The sequence below is a fragment of the Lissotriton helveticus genome, chromosome 10 (genome assembly GCF_964261635.1).
Source record: "Lissotriton helveticus chromosome 10, aLisHel1.1, whole genome shotgun sequence".
NCBI classification, from domain to species: domain Eukaryota; kingdom Metazoa; phylum Chordata; class Amphibia; order Caudata; family Salamandridae; genus Lissotriton; species Lissotriton helveticus.
Window position 1 is genome coordinate 410,635,684 of NC_136071.1, and position 13,702 is coordinate 410,649,385.

The window sequence follows — 13,702 nt, forward strand, 5'->3', positions numbered from 1 at the left end:
GTAGGCCATGCACCAACAGATTTTACATGGACTGTCATTGAACAACCCTTGATTCCCGACCACGTAGCGAACATCAGTAAATACCTCTTTAGAAAAGAACAAAAATGGGTTCACAAATTGAATACAGATAAGGAAGGTCTGAATGAGGACATTCCGTGGAAGTCCTTATGATGATAAGGCTAGAGCTCCCTCTGTCTCTCAAGATGTCATTCTGCTAATTAAGATTCACTACATAAACGATAAGGCTCCCTATGAATACTTTCAGTCGAATAGAGTATTTCAAATCCTGCATTCCCACAACCGGCTCTCATAAGCCCTTTTGGCTCCATAGTATCTTGCCTGTCATAAAAAGACACCCATGTGTCTGATCTGGCTCACACACGACGATCAGCTGATGAACTCTCGGCTTGTGATATTTGTGGGTATTTATAAAGCGCGGACATTCGCTCTGGAGGGAGCATCTTGGCGCTAAGCTTGCGTGCAGTAAATGAATGGAAGATGATACGCGGTGAAAAAAAACTGGGAACTAGATGGCTGCCAATACAGAGGTGTCAGGTTGTTGGTACACCCATGTCTTGAGAAGTTTTCTAAAAAGGCTCTCCTTTTCAATTAGTCTAAGGTTGACTGGTAAGTTGTTCCATGCCCTAGCTGCCAGAACAGTAAAAGTTTTCCCACCCTTGGTTTTGTACTTAAATCTAGGAATCGTGATGAGATTAGTCCCAGAGGATCTCAAACATCGCGAGGGATTGTAGCGCATGAGGCGATTAGTGAGGTAGAGGGGACCAGTGTTTCTCAGAGATTTGAAAACAGTGAGAAGAAGTTTAAAAAGAATTCTTTTATAGAAGTGGTAACCAGTGCAGAGATTTTAGTGCTGCTGAAGCTGATGACCTTTTAGGGAGTTTAAGGACCAATCTAGCAGCTGCATGTTGTATGCTCTGCAGTTTTCTCAGGGTGGACTTTTTCACTCCAGCCATTAATCCATTGCAGTAATCAAGTCGGGAGAGCATTAATGCTACCGCGACTGATTTTCTAGCTGCAACGGGGAGGAAATCAAAGAATTTTTTTAAGGATTTGATAAGTCCAAAACAGCGTCCAGCCGTGATCCTGACGTGGTCATCGAAGGAGAGGTATGAATCGAATTGTACGCCTAGGTTACGTGCTGATGATACTGCACTGGGTGGGGCTTCAGATCCTATGGGCCACCAATCTTTCGGACAGAAAGATAGATCTTTGCCTAGCGGTATAATTTCGGTCTTGGCACTATTGCATCTTAAATGGTTTTTATTCAACCACTGAAATACATCAGAGAGGCAATTTTGAAATCGTGAGTCTACATCCGTACACTTTTTGTCGATAGTGACGACAAGTTGTGTGTCGTCAGCGTATGACGTGACAAGGATCCCAATGAGATTCTATCACAGCGAGCAGGGGTGCCATGTAGATGTTAAAAAAGAGAGGACTTAATATGGACCCCTGTGGCACTCCTGATGTGATGGGTTTTTCGCTGGATAGATAGGGACCCAAGGACACAGTCTGGGACCTATTAGATAGGAAAGATGTGATCCAAGCCAAGACTGTGTCTGTCACGCCGATCTCTCGCATTCTATCAAGCAGGATGGCATGCAAGATAGTATCGAACGCTGCTGTTAAGTCAAGCAGGATGAGGACAGCTTGCCTTCCTTCATCCTGCAGGAACTTGATGGAATCAGTTAGTTCGATCAAGGCTGTTTCGGTGGAGTGACCGGAGCGAAATCCCGACTGTTGAGGGTGTAGGATGTTATGAGTCTCTACAAATGTTTTTAGTTCTCCATGTACTAACTGTTCCGTGATCTTACTAAGGACAGGTAGTAGTGAAATGGGGCGCATGTTGGTTAGATCGGTGGGCGACTTGTTCTGCTTCTTCATCAGAGGCTTCACAATGGCCTTTTTCCAGTCATTGGGCACTGTCCCGGACTCGAGAGATTCATTAATGATGATGTTAATATAGGGGTTTACTGCCTCAATCAAGTGATGCAAGATGATAGGAGGACAGGAGTCAGTAGGGGCTCCTGATTTGCATGCCAGAATTGCCTTGCCTGTTTGTTGAAGGGAAACAGGTTTAAAACTGGAAAGCGGGGGGTAGTTATCTGTTACCTTGTTGGAGTTGGGCAAAGGAGGAGGGAAGTCTTTCTGGATGTTGACGATTTTATCTACAAAGAAATCTGCAATTTGGTTACACAAGCTCTCTGATGGTGGAATTTCGGGCGTGAGGGCTTTAGGATGGGTGAAAGACTTAACTATTGTGAAAACTGTTTTTTGTTTTTGGTAGGCTTCATTTATGGCCTTGGTAAAATATTCCTTTTTTGCCATTTTTATGTTGGAAAGATATAATTTCCTCTGTTGGACATACAGTGCTCTTGCAGCCTCATCATACATTTTTCTCCATTGTCTTTCTAATTTCCGACAAAGAAGATGGCTATCGGATAAGGTCTGAGTGAACCAAGGTGCGTTAGGCTTTCTCTTATGACATATCGCATGATGGCTTTTAGGTTCAGAGTTATCCGAAACGATTTGATCCATCCAAGCATGGAAGTTGCTAGAGTCAATTACTACATCTCCAGTTAGTTTTGGGGATTGAGGTAGGGGATGAGAATGTAGCTTAATGCGTTCCGTCACTTTCCTCCAGTTAACTGTGAAGGAGGGGTGGGAGCGCTTCATGCTGGGTTTGGCAGGAGTTGGTATCTCGATGTCAAATGGGATAAAGCAATGATCAGTCCAAATTTGAGGTATCGGAGGAGACGTGGTCAAAGTTATGAGATTAGAGCAGATGCCGTCAAGAGTATGTCCCGCAAGATGAGTAGCAGTAGTGACAAGTTGGGATAGTCCAAAAATATTTAACGAGTGTTGAAAAGAGATGGTATGGGGGTCAACATGAGATTCCAAATGTAAATTCATGTCCCCTAATAGAGTGAAATTGGGGTACTGTAGCAAAAGTGCTCCAAGGACCTCATCTAAGGAGTTTAAGAAGGGAGTGGCATTGCCAGGAGGGCGGTATATAAGTCCCCCCGAGAAGGAGGTAGAGGCATTAATTTTGATTGAAAAACCTATGCCCTCACTATCTTTAAGATGGCCTAAATCAAATGTATGGCAGGGGAGGGTTTTCTTAGTGGCAAGTGCTACCCCGCCTCCACGTCCGATGGGTCTGTCCCGCCTAAAAATGGTAAAATCTGAAGGGAGGGCAATAGCCAGATCGGGATTGGATGAATCATTAAGCCAAGTTTCGGTGATAAAAAGAGCATCCAAATCGTGGCCTAATATTAAGTCATGTATGTCTTGGCAATGACAGGCCAGAGACCTAGCATTAATGAGACCTCCCTTAAAGTAAATGGGATTGTTCTTTAAAGGGGAAGGCAAGTCGAGGGCTCCAAAGGTTAATGCAGGGGGTGTCCATTTGCAACTTAGACAAAGGAAGGGGCTAGAAAGGGGATCAATGGGTGGGCAGTCCATACAGTGGTTGCCTATTTTAGAACGTAAGGCGAATAAGTCTTTACTATCATACCTGATAGTGGGGGGTATGTGGGCAGCATGCCCGGCGCGATCCGGTTGCGGACGGGCGCAGACGGGCTTGGCTTAGGCGCGGCTTCGTCACGCGTCCTGCTCGCCCGCTGCGCCGTCTGGCCGGTCTGCACATTTTGTAGGGAGAAAATAGGGCGGGAGTACGGCGCGACTAGAGCGCTCTCCCCGCCTCACTCAAGATGGCGCCCACCGCCGCCGAGTGTCGGCAAAAGCGGCTGTGCCGAGTGAGGACGATCAAAGTATGGTAAGGGTGTCAGTGTGCCTCACAATTCATTCCCCTTAACTTTTTACAAAGCCCCCCAGATAAAAGCAGAAATATGTGGTAAAAAGGAAACGAATTTAAAACGCTCCAAATGCGGGTGTAGAAACAATCAGGTCACAGAGGTAATCACCAGGTTATAAAATACATGCAGCTCGCAGCCCCAGTTCCCCTCACCAGGGAGAGCTTCTGTAAGGCACCGAGCGCGAGGAAAGGATCAGTTAAATATTCTAATAAGGCAGGAGTACGGCGCGACTAGAGCGCTCTCCCCGCCTCACTCAAGATGGCGCCCACCGCCGCCGAGTGTCGGCAAAAGCGGCTGTGCCGAGTGAGGACGATCAAAGTATGGTAAGGGTGTCAGTGTGCCTCACAATTCATTCCCCTTAACTTTTTACAAAGCCCCCCAGATAAAAGCAGAAATATGTGGTAAAAAGGAAACGAATTTAAAACGCTCCAAATGCGGGTGTAGAAACAATCAGGTCACAGAAGTAATCACCAGGTTATAAAATACATGCAGCTCGCAGCCCCAGTTCCCCTCACCAGGGAGAGCTTCTGTAAGGCTTGCCCAGGGTCAGAATATACTCTGTCCCAACGAGTAGATCTACAAAGGAAGACGCGTGCCACGAAGAATCATTACTTCTGCCCCTGTACTCGTGCTCTGAAACTCATGGGCCATAACACCACCGCACCCGCTGGGTTTTTAATATATCCCCTTGGCCATTAAACACATAATAAAACAACATACAACTGCCAGTAAAAAGAAACTTTACTATCTTGCTTGGTCAGAGTAAATTTAGGTAATCTAATTAAATAACTATATCATCCAGCATGATGTACTGTTGTGGATACTACTATGCATGTGACTCACTCGCAGCGCAGATATGACAATAATCGTTCATTGTAAATATACACAATAACTGTCCATGATACGACGGCAAAAATATGGGACCACAATTCCCACCGGCCTTAGCGAAAGCACGCGTGAGTACATGCGTACGCGTCATCTCAGGACTCTGGTTTCGGTTTTTAATAGGCAAACGGCGAATGTTTTCACACGTCCTTATCCATCACATTAGACCTTGGGTCTAACCCTTAGTGAGATCGAGGGTAACTTAGAAGCATCAATTCTCCTGTTACAAGTGTACACAGTGATCTCACAAACGTATTCGGAGGAGTGGGACTACTACTCCCATCATCCCCTGTAAGAACACGCACGATACGTGCGAGCGGCGTCGCCCTTGTGACGCTGCTGGGACGAAATAAAAAATGGCGCCACAGACCGGACAGGTACCTCCCCGAGATGGCTCGGAGGGACGCCCGGAGTACCGACGGTCAGGTGAGCAGCCAGTAACCCTGTTTTTTGTCCGTCTTCTGCTTTTTCCGTGCTAGCATGCTGAGCCTTTGAGCATTAACGTACGACTGCTTTGCTTGGTGAGGATGTATGCTGTTTAACTCCATCAGCATGCGCAGCTTCCTCATCCGGAACACGCTACCGCGTCTTGCGGTATAGACGTGTTCATTTGGGTGCAGCTTTCACAATTTTGTTGCATTACAACTGAGAGAGCAGAAATAAACATTAAGACAGCAATGGCCTTACCTATTTTTGAAAACCGGGTGTTGATCATGTCTGGTTAAACAGCACCCCACGTAGCTCTCTAATATAAACATGTGACCGCTTTACACGGTATAGATGGGGGCAATTGGGTTTCGCTCCCATGACTCTCCCACACAGTAACAGACAGAGCGGTAATATAAATCTAGACAACAAAGGCTGGATGGAACCTAAATATACATACTTTTGAATATCAGCAACTAAGTATGTCTGGCAATATAACACCTTGCGAACACTGCGTGTTCCTATTAAAGAATAGACCACACTGAGGTTGTAGCCATAACACATATCTCTTGGAATTGCTTTGCAGTGCGCCTAACAAGCACAGCGCTGAGCAAGTTGAATACACATTTTAGTGTAGACCTAGATTTATTGATCAGTAGAGTCAGAGATACACGCTACCTATTCTTGACGTATCCTTCTTTGCCTCTTGTTTTTATCAGAGCGGTGCTCTACCTACCTGAGCCGCAGCCAGGTGAGGCAGTGTACCATCCTCCTACCTAATAGGTAAGCGGATTGAGGGCTCATATATGGGCTAAATATGTGTATTAAATGATACATATGGTGTAAATAGTATTTGTGACTACAATTGGTTGTACCTGACAATTTTGACACCAATGTTTATTTTTCTTTCCTTGTTCCCTGTGTGTCTGGCACTATTACTCTTTCACCCTGGACATCATCAAGTATCCTGGAGGATTTGTATGCACCTAGTACGTCCAGGTGACATAATTGTAACATTTATTCTTTTCACTTTTTATTAATGCAGTAGCGATGTTCGGTCCTGATGAAAGCAGCGGACACCTTGTTGGGTCCACACACTGCTGAAACATGTCGACCTACATAATCTAGATAGTAGCTATTTGTTTAACCTACTATGTTCCCGCACTGGTTTTAACGATTGGAAGTCCGAGAGGCATCCATTAAATTTCTTTTCCTCTCAACTCTTCAATTTTACATATTTCACTACGTTCACCTTTTCTTACGCACTGCTATTCAGTTATCTGAACACGGTCACCCCTTACTCACCCTGAAACATTGGTGCATCCACTTTTAATACATCAAGTGGGTGCAAGTATATTCTCCTTGGTGTGAGGAGTCCCAGATGATGACAAGGGTGGTACCCGACGATAACTGATGGGTACTTTCATACCTTGGCAGTATCTAGTCGGGTTTAAGTCACACTTATGATTTATTATTTTTGTTAGTGAGTTTTTTGCCAGCCATAGGAGAGTAAGTGGATTGTTCAGACCCACAGATACATATTGTTTTCTTGACTGATTAACTTTAATCAATTTGTGCTTGGTCCCAGCTCCACAGAATTGACCGGAAATGACGTTTCACATGCACTTACCACTTAGGGAGCTTGTAAAGAAAAGTGATGTGAAGACAACAAATCGTAAGCAATGGGTGTGCTCCAAGCCCTTTTCAGTTCAGTTAAAGTAACGTTTTTCTTGATAAATTGCAAGTCTGCTAATGCATAGACTCCCTATCTGCACTCACACAAATTATTTTACTTTATTTCCCGGTGTGCTCAGGATTCCCACAAGGTTTGAAATGTGAAATAATAGGTTAATAGTACTAAATTTACTACTTTAATGATGTTATTTAATAAACGTGTGTTATGTTACAGTTTTAAATCAAGCTATTTCTTAATCCACCTCAGGCCTTTCTGTTGCTGAAGATTTAACAGTGGGAATTTCCTGTCTACCTGACACTTTTACAAGATTGCACTGTATAAAAAAGGAAAAATGCAACTTGATGACCTTTCTGAATCAATGCATTGAATATTTCGGATACAACCAAAAAGATGTGTCTGCAGTTCTTGAAATTCAAAGTGCTATTGAAGCATGCTCATATTTTGGTGTGGCCAAGTCAGACCTTGGAAACATGTTTTTGAATTATGAAGAGAAACGCTATGGACGCACCAGAATCTTGCAGGAATATATTCAGGTTTGTGTTTAGTTGTGATTTTGATTTTTGAATTTTATCCAACATTGTTGTGTTTCTGTATATATTTCTGTTTAAATGTGTGTGTGTATATATTTCAGACATCTATAGCAATTCTGTAGCTAAGGTTAGATCAGAATTTACAATAAAAAGCCATTTTCTATTTTGCAAATTCATGTTACCACCATTCTAATCTGCACAAAGCTTTCCAAAAAAAGGATTCAACTGATTTAAGTTCTGTGTGGAAATTTTGTGGCTCCAGTATTCACAAATGCTGCCTCGGGGTCAGCAAACCCCTCAAAAAAGGTTTTTGGACATTTGTTGGGCCTCCTAACTAGTTAAAGCACATGGGTTTGATTTGTGAACTGTGCTGCAGGTCAGGGAAGGCCCCAAGAGCCCCTAAGTGGTTGTGAAAGTAAAAAAAAAAACAAGCATTGGCATAGCCAATATGTCTCGCTTTTGGGACCTTATAAGTATTTAGTTATGCAGCACAATATGCACTCTTATAAGGTCCCATGGTCCAGACCTATTGGCTATGCCAATGCATCCTCCCATCACTTTTTGTATGCTTGACCCAAGAGTGCTTCACTTTTAATGTTAAAAGTAAAGCGCGGGTGCCGCGAATATAGCAAAAGTAAGGAAATTGAGATTTTTATCTCTTTCTTTACTTTTTGCTATAATCGCGGCACCCGCAATTTACTTTTAATGTTAAAAGTAAAGCGCTGGTGCCTCAATTATAGCAAAATTAAAGAAATAGAAAAAAACTTCTATGATGATGAAAGTGAAACTGCTGAAGTGATCGCGCGGCACACAAAGGCATGAAGCTGATGAGGAGGGAGTGGGAGAAGGGAGGGGGTAGGGGAGGGAATTCACGTGCGCGCTGAAAGACAGATGGCAGCTGTGCACACCGTGTGCGCTTGTGCGCGTAATAGAAAGCTGGTGGCCGGCAAGGTAGCACTTTTGAAAGCAGCTACTAAATGTCTTGCCATCCCAGTGCATGCGCTGGCTCAGGCGAGACCTAAAAAAGGGTGGGGGTGTGCAATACCCAAAGGACAATTTCAAAGAAGTAAGATGTAGTATATGATTACAAAAAGCAGAAATTCACTGACAAAAAGCCACACTTGAAGTGATGTTATGGCAAGAGCGGTTATAAAACGTTTAAAAAGACATCTAAAATTCACTTAAAAACACAGTTCAAGTTAAGTAATGTTTACAATCCAAAACTATAAGCCACAGAAGTTTGCCAGTTTTGATTGGGTGAGCTAATTAAAACTCATGCCTCTGGCATGCAATTCTCATGTCTTCAAACATGACATCACTTATATCATCCATGATACAACTACAAACAATAGTTTTGATTTGTCTAATGATATGAAAAAATATGTTGTTATTGACAACTTTAACGCCTTAACCGCGGCGGTTTTTGCGGTGCTGGCGTTCTAAAGAGTGGGCGGGGCTCCGTCGTCCGCATCTGGCGTCAGCTGTGTCCGCAGCTGACGTCGACCCCTGCCTCCACCTCGAGGTAGACATGGAGCCGGACCGGCGACAATTGACGCCAGATCCGACGCCGATGGGTACTTTTGTGCCCCTGTTCTACCCTGGCTCTTTGAGACCAGATTGGCAGCCAGAGGAGGGTGAAGAGGACTGGGAGGGGTCTGCGGACCTTTTAACTGACCCGTAAGGTTGCAAACAGGACTGGAGAGAGGAACTGGGGGAAGCCAGTGGTCTGGCTATCTCCCCAGACCGTGGCATGTTGTCTCCTCTTACCATGGCTACAGAGGAGGGAGCGTCATACACAGTGGTGTTGCGTAGGGCGGCCGAGGCGCTCCACCTCGAGCTACCTACGGTGGTAGTCAGGACTAACCTCCTGACAGAGGTGCTTCAACCGGCAGCGAGCTCTTCGGAGCCCCTGTTGCCGTTTAATAAAGCCCTCATGGACATCCTTTTGGGCACCTGATTCAGGCCCAACACAGGGGCTCCTGTGGACAGGATGATTGCCTGACGCCACCTCCCCTGCCCCGGGCGACCCCACTTTCCTCTCCCAACACCATACCCCAAGAGCTTGGTGGTCCAGGCCTCCACCTCCAAAGGCGCATTCCCTAACGCACCACCCAATATGGAATCCAAAAAGCTGGACCACCCTGGGAAGAAAAGGTTTTCTTCCTCCAGCTTGGGACTGCAGTCGGTAAACACTGCATGTCTGTTGGGCCGTTACACCCACTCTGTGTGGGATACAGTAGCGCAGGTGCTGCCCCAGTGCCAGGAGGAGGCCCGGTCCATGCTCTCCTCTGCACTTGCCGGGGGGAGAGAAGTTTACCATCCGCTGTGGGCTGGACACCGTTGACTCGCTAGGCAGGACGATTTGTACGTCAGTAGCCATTCAACGCTACGCCTGGCTGAGGTCGACTGTTTTTTCCGGGGATGTCCAATCCACTCTTATGGACGTGCCCTTTCATGGCTGTCGTCTTTTCTGCGACAAGGCAGACAAAGCGCTGGAGCACTTTAAGAACGCTCGGGCTACGGCCAGGTCCTTGGGCCTCCCCACCACCCGCTCTGCGCAGTCGGCCTTTCACCCCTTTCTTGGCTACGGAAGGGATGCACCGCCACGTCCTGCCCAGAGCCACAGGCCGAGGACTCTGGGCCAGGGATGTGGGAACCAGTGCCGTGATTCTGGGGGCCAGCAGTCAGGCCAGTCCACCACAGCTCCCTATGCAGCAGCCTCCAAACCCTCCTAGTCCGACCTTTCAGGGCCACCAAATGCCAGTGGGTGGCAGGATTCACAATCACCTCCCCCACTGGCGCACCATCACGTCAGACAGGTGGGTTTTGCAGATCGTCCGAAGGGGCTGCTCCCTCCCCTTTGAGTCTACCCCTCCCTCCACGCTACCTCAGTACCTGTGCATGTCGGAGGATCATCTGTGGAGTAATAGTGGAGGAGTGTGGCTCACTGATTAGAGGGGCAGACCCTGATGCAGAGGTCTGGCCCGGGACCAGGGTTCAATTCCCGACGCGGCAGGGTCCTGAGCCCAAAAATGTCCACGGACTCGATAATTCTCGCCTCGGTGCCTATTCTAATCATGGGGTCCCACGCTGCAACTCTGGGCAATAGTTGCTTAATCTCCACTACGGCGGCCCACCCGCTGCGGGATGCCTGGCTTTCACCCTGGGGATACCCAGTAGGGGTTATCTCACAGGGAAACACCAGGACGGGTTCCCAAGGCAAGCCCCTTGATGCCTTCGGGTGATACGTGCGCTATATAAGTCGCAATACATTTACATTTACATCTGGCATTTCTCCAACAAGAAGTTTCAGCACTGTTGGCCAATTGAGCCATCAAGCTCATTCCTGTCCCAGAAGTAGGTCGTGGTTGCTATTTACACCACTTTCTGGTGTCCAAGAATGACAAAGGCCTGCACCCTATATTGGATCTCAGAAACGTCAACCTCTTCCTCCGGAAGGAGAAGTTCAAACTGTTGACACTCGCTCAGGTCTGGTCTGCCCTCGACCCTGGAGACTGGATGGTAGCGTTGGACTTGCAGGACACTTACTTTCACATCCCCGTCCTGCCTGCCCACCAGCGTTGGCTGCGGTTTATGGTAGGCCCCGGGCACTTTGTTTACTGTGCTCCCCTTTGGCATTACCCCCTCGGTTGTTCGCAAAAGAGATGGGGGTGGTCGTAGCTCATATGCGCAGATCAAGGGTTCCAGACTTCCCCTATCTCGACGACTGGCTCTTGAAGGCGGGCTCTCCCCAGGCTGCCATCTCCCACCTCCAGACTACGGCTGACCTCCTGCATTCGCTAGGGTTCTCCATTAGAGTGCCAAAGTCACACCTGACCCCCTTGTAGGAGAGTAGGATCTGCTTCTTATAGTTCCCCCACTTTTTGCTGATGTTTACCCCCAACTTTTTGCTGATGTTTTATTGTTTTCGACTTAAACTGGGGACCTGCTTAGCAAGATCCCAGTCAGACTATCTGCTTTCTCTCAAAATTGGTTGTTCATGTACTTTAGATACACTACAGATTGGATTCTGGGGTACCATTATAAGTCCCTAGTATATGGTATACTATATGGTATACTATATACCCAGGGTATAGGTACCCCAGAGGCCTCTCAGGGGCTGCAGCATGTATTATGCTACCCCTGGGAGACCATTCAAAATGACACAACAGGTCTGCTACAGCAGCCTGTGTACGGTGGTGTATGTGCCACTTACTTGGATATAGGTTCCCTATATCTATCCATATCACTGCACATATAAACCTATCATTCAACCCTATTGCAGGCCTTATCAATCCTGAAGGCAGAGTGCTGGGTTTTATGTGAGAGGGTGCCCATGCATGAGCAGAGCCCTTCTAAAGCCCTCGGAACCTCTATTCCGGGGTTGTTTGTGATGCAGCCAACCATATGCTCTTAAGTGACTTATAACCTCGCGGTAAATGCTAACTTTAAAAAGGTGCATGGAAACATGTCATATTTGGTGTCAAACACCTTGGCATCATACCTCCCTGCCAGTAACTGGCGGCGGAGGTATGATTCCACCCTCCTAGAGGGAGAAATATGACAACAACGGTACACCTGGTACCAGCTTCACAGAACCCTGGCATCACAAAATGGATGGTGCCAGCCACAGACACGAATCTGCCCTCCTGATGCTGGACATAACTCCGGCAGGGGAGGCTAGACAATAGAATTCTGTAGTAGGGGATCTCTGTGTATAGTCATAATCTAGTGAATAGTCCCGCCCATGTGCGGGGACCCCGAAGCAATCAAAAATAATCTCTTAAGCTGTCTCCTTTGCAGTCCTGCATAGACACTTAAGAGAAAATCAAAGGCAGCCTATAATTACAAGGCTACACTGGCCAGTACTTCAACTTAAAGTAAAAAGGATAGCCAAATAAAATCAAATTTTACACATCGTGCCACGTTTCACCCATAGAGAAACTTCCCTTCACCAAAATCCTTCAAATAATAGAGAGGAAGGGTTGGACAGACAAGCCCCCATAGGCTGCCATTATGTGTCTGGAAAAGGGATACCGTGCCTTTAAGGAACTCTCCAGAGACCCTCGGTATCCCAGGATGCACAGCCAAAGTCCTTTTACTTTCAGTTCTTTTTTCCCGCTCCTGCTAGCAGGACCCTGGAGCATTGAGCTATCCCTTTTTGGGTATTTCTTTAATTTTTGGCACTTTTCCAGTGTTTTGAGTGTTTCACTCGATGTCTGGGGTCTTCCTCTTCCTTTTGCTGTGTTTTTTAACCAGTTTTACCACCTCTTTTTGTCGGAAATGCCAGCTTTATTCGACAAGTGCCCCGAGTGTGGTAGAAAGAAGGCTAAATCTAACCCACACAGAGTATGTATACTCTGTCTACCTTCCACCCTTGTCCCTGACTCCTGTGATATCTGTCACTCTTTCTCCAGGAGGACCCTGCCTGACAGGGAGAAGATTCGTCTCCAAGGCCTAGAGCAGAGGAGACATGAAGAACCAGGTGGGACTTCTGGGCGTGGAGGGACTCAGTCATCGTCCTCTGCCCGTGCTTCGGCCTCTGGGGGGCTCCCCAGTCAAGAAAAGGCCCAGAAAAGGCACAGTTCCCGGTCGTCGTTGATAGCTTCGACGTCAGCGTCAAGAGGTATGACCATCATCTGCTCCCCGTCGACCCAGGGCTCTGGGTCCAAGCGGCGTCGCCGCTCGACGTCAAGGGGCAGAACGTCCAGACCTCGGACGAGGTCGACGTCGAGGATTTCACCGCCGTTGACACACCATCGATGTCGAGATGAGTCCAGGAGGCGACTATGTTCGCCGTCGAGGCTGTACCGCCGTTCGCTGTCAACGTCGACACGACGGTCGACATCGAGTAAAGACAAGTCGACGTCGAAGAGAAGACATTCGACGTCGAGGAGTGCGTCGACGTCTAGAAGATCGATGTCGAGCAGTAGAAAGTCAAAGAGGTCGACGTCGAGAAAGGAAAAATCGACGTCGAGGAGACGTTCAAGGACCAGGACAGTGTCCCCGGCCTCAGTGGTCAGTCTGTAGTCTTCATCGGCGAGCTCCCGGTCATGGCGGCGCTGGTGCTCGGCCAAAAAGAGGTCTGCCTCCAGAACATCTTCGAGGCCTGCTCAGAAGAAGAGGAGAGTGGTGAGGTCATCGGAATCGGAGTATTCACGAACCTACTCACCTTCTAGGCCCAGGGCGCCTACACCTCCACCGCTGCCTCCGAGGATGCCTCCCCTGCAGCTTCCTCCTCCTCCAGCAACGATTCCTCCTCCGCCTCCTCCAGTTCCACCGCCTCCTACACCGCACCCTGCCTCCTCTTCCGCCGCCTCCCCGAC

At 47.3% G+C, this 13,702-nt stretch overlaps 1 protein-coding gene across 4 annotated transcripts in view; it reads left to right on the top strand.

Annotated features, from left to right (window-relative positions):
* The window catches only part of GTF3C1 (general transcription factor IIIC subunit 1), a 2,559,884-nt gene that overhangs the window by 2,351,464 nt on the left and 194,718 nt on the right, over nt 1-13,702 (top strand). For all 4 annotated transcript variants that reach the window (XM_078662887.1, XM_078662886.1, XM_078662885.1 and 1 more), the window contains exon 33: nt 7,093-7,379. In XM_078662887.1, the coding sequence (XP_078519013.1) occupies nt 7,093-7,379 (287 nt within the window). The remainder of the gene's footprint in view (nt 1-7,092; nt 7,380-13,702) is intronic.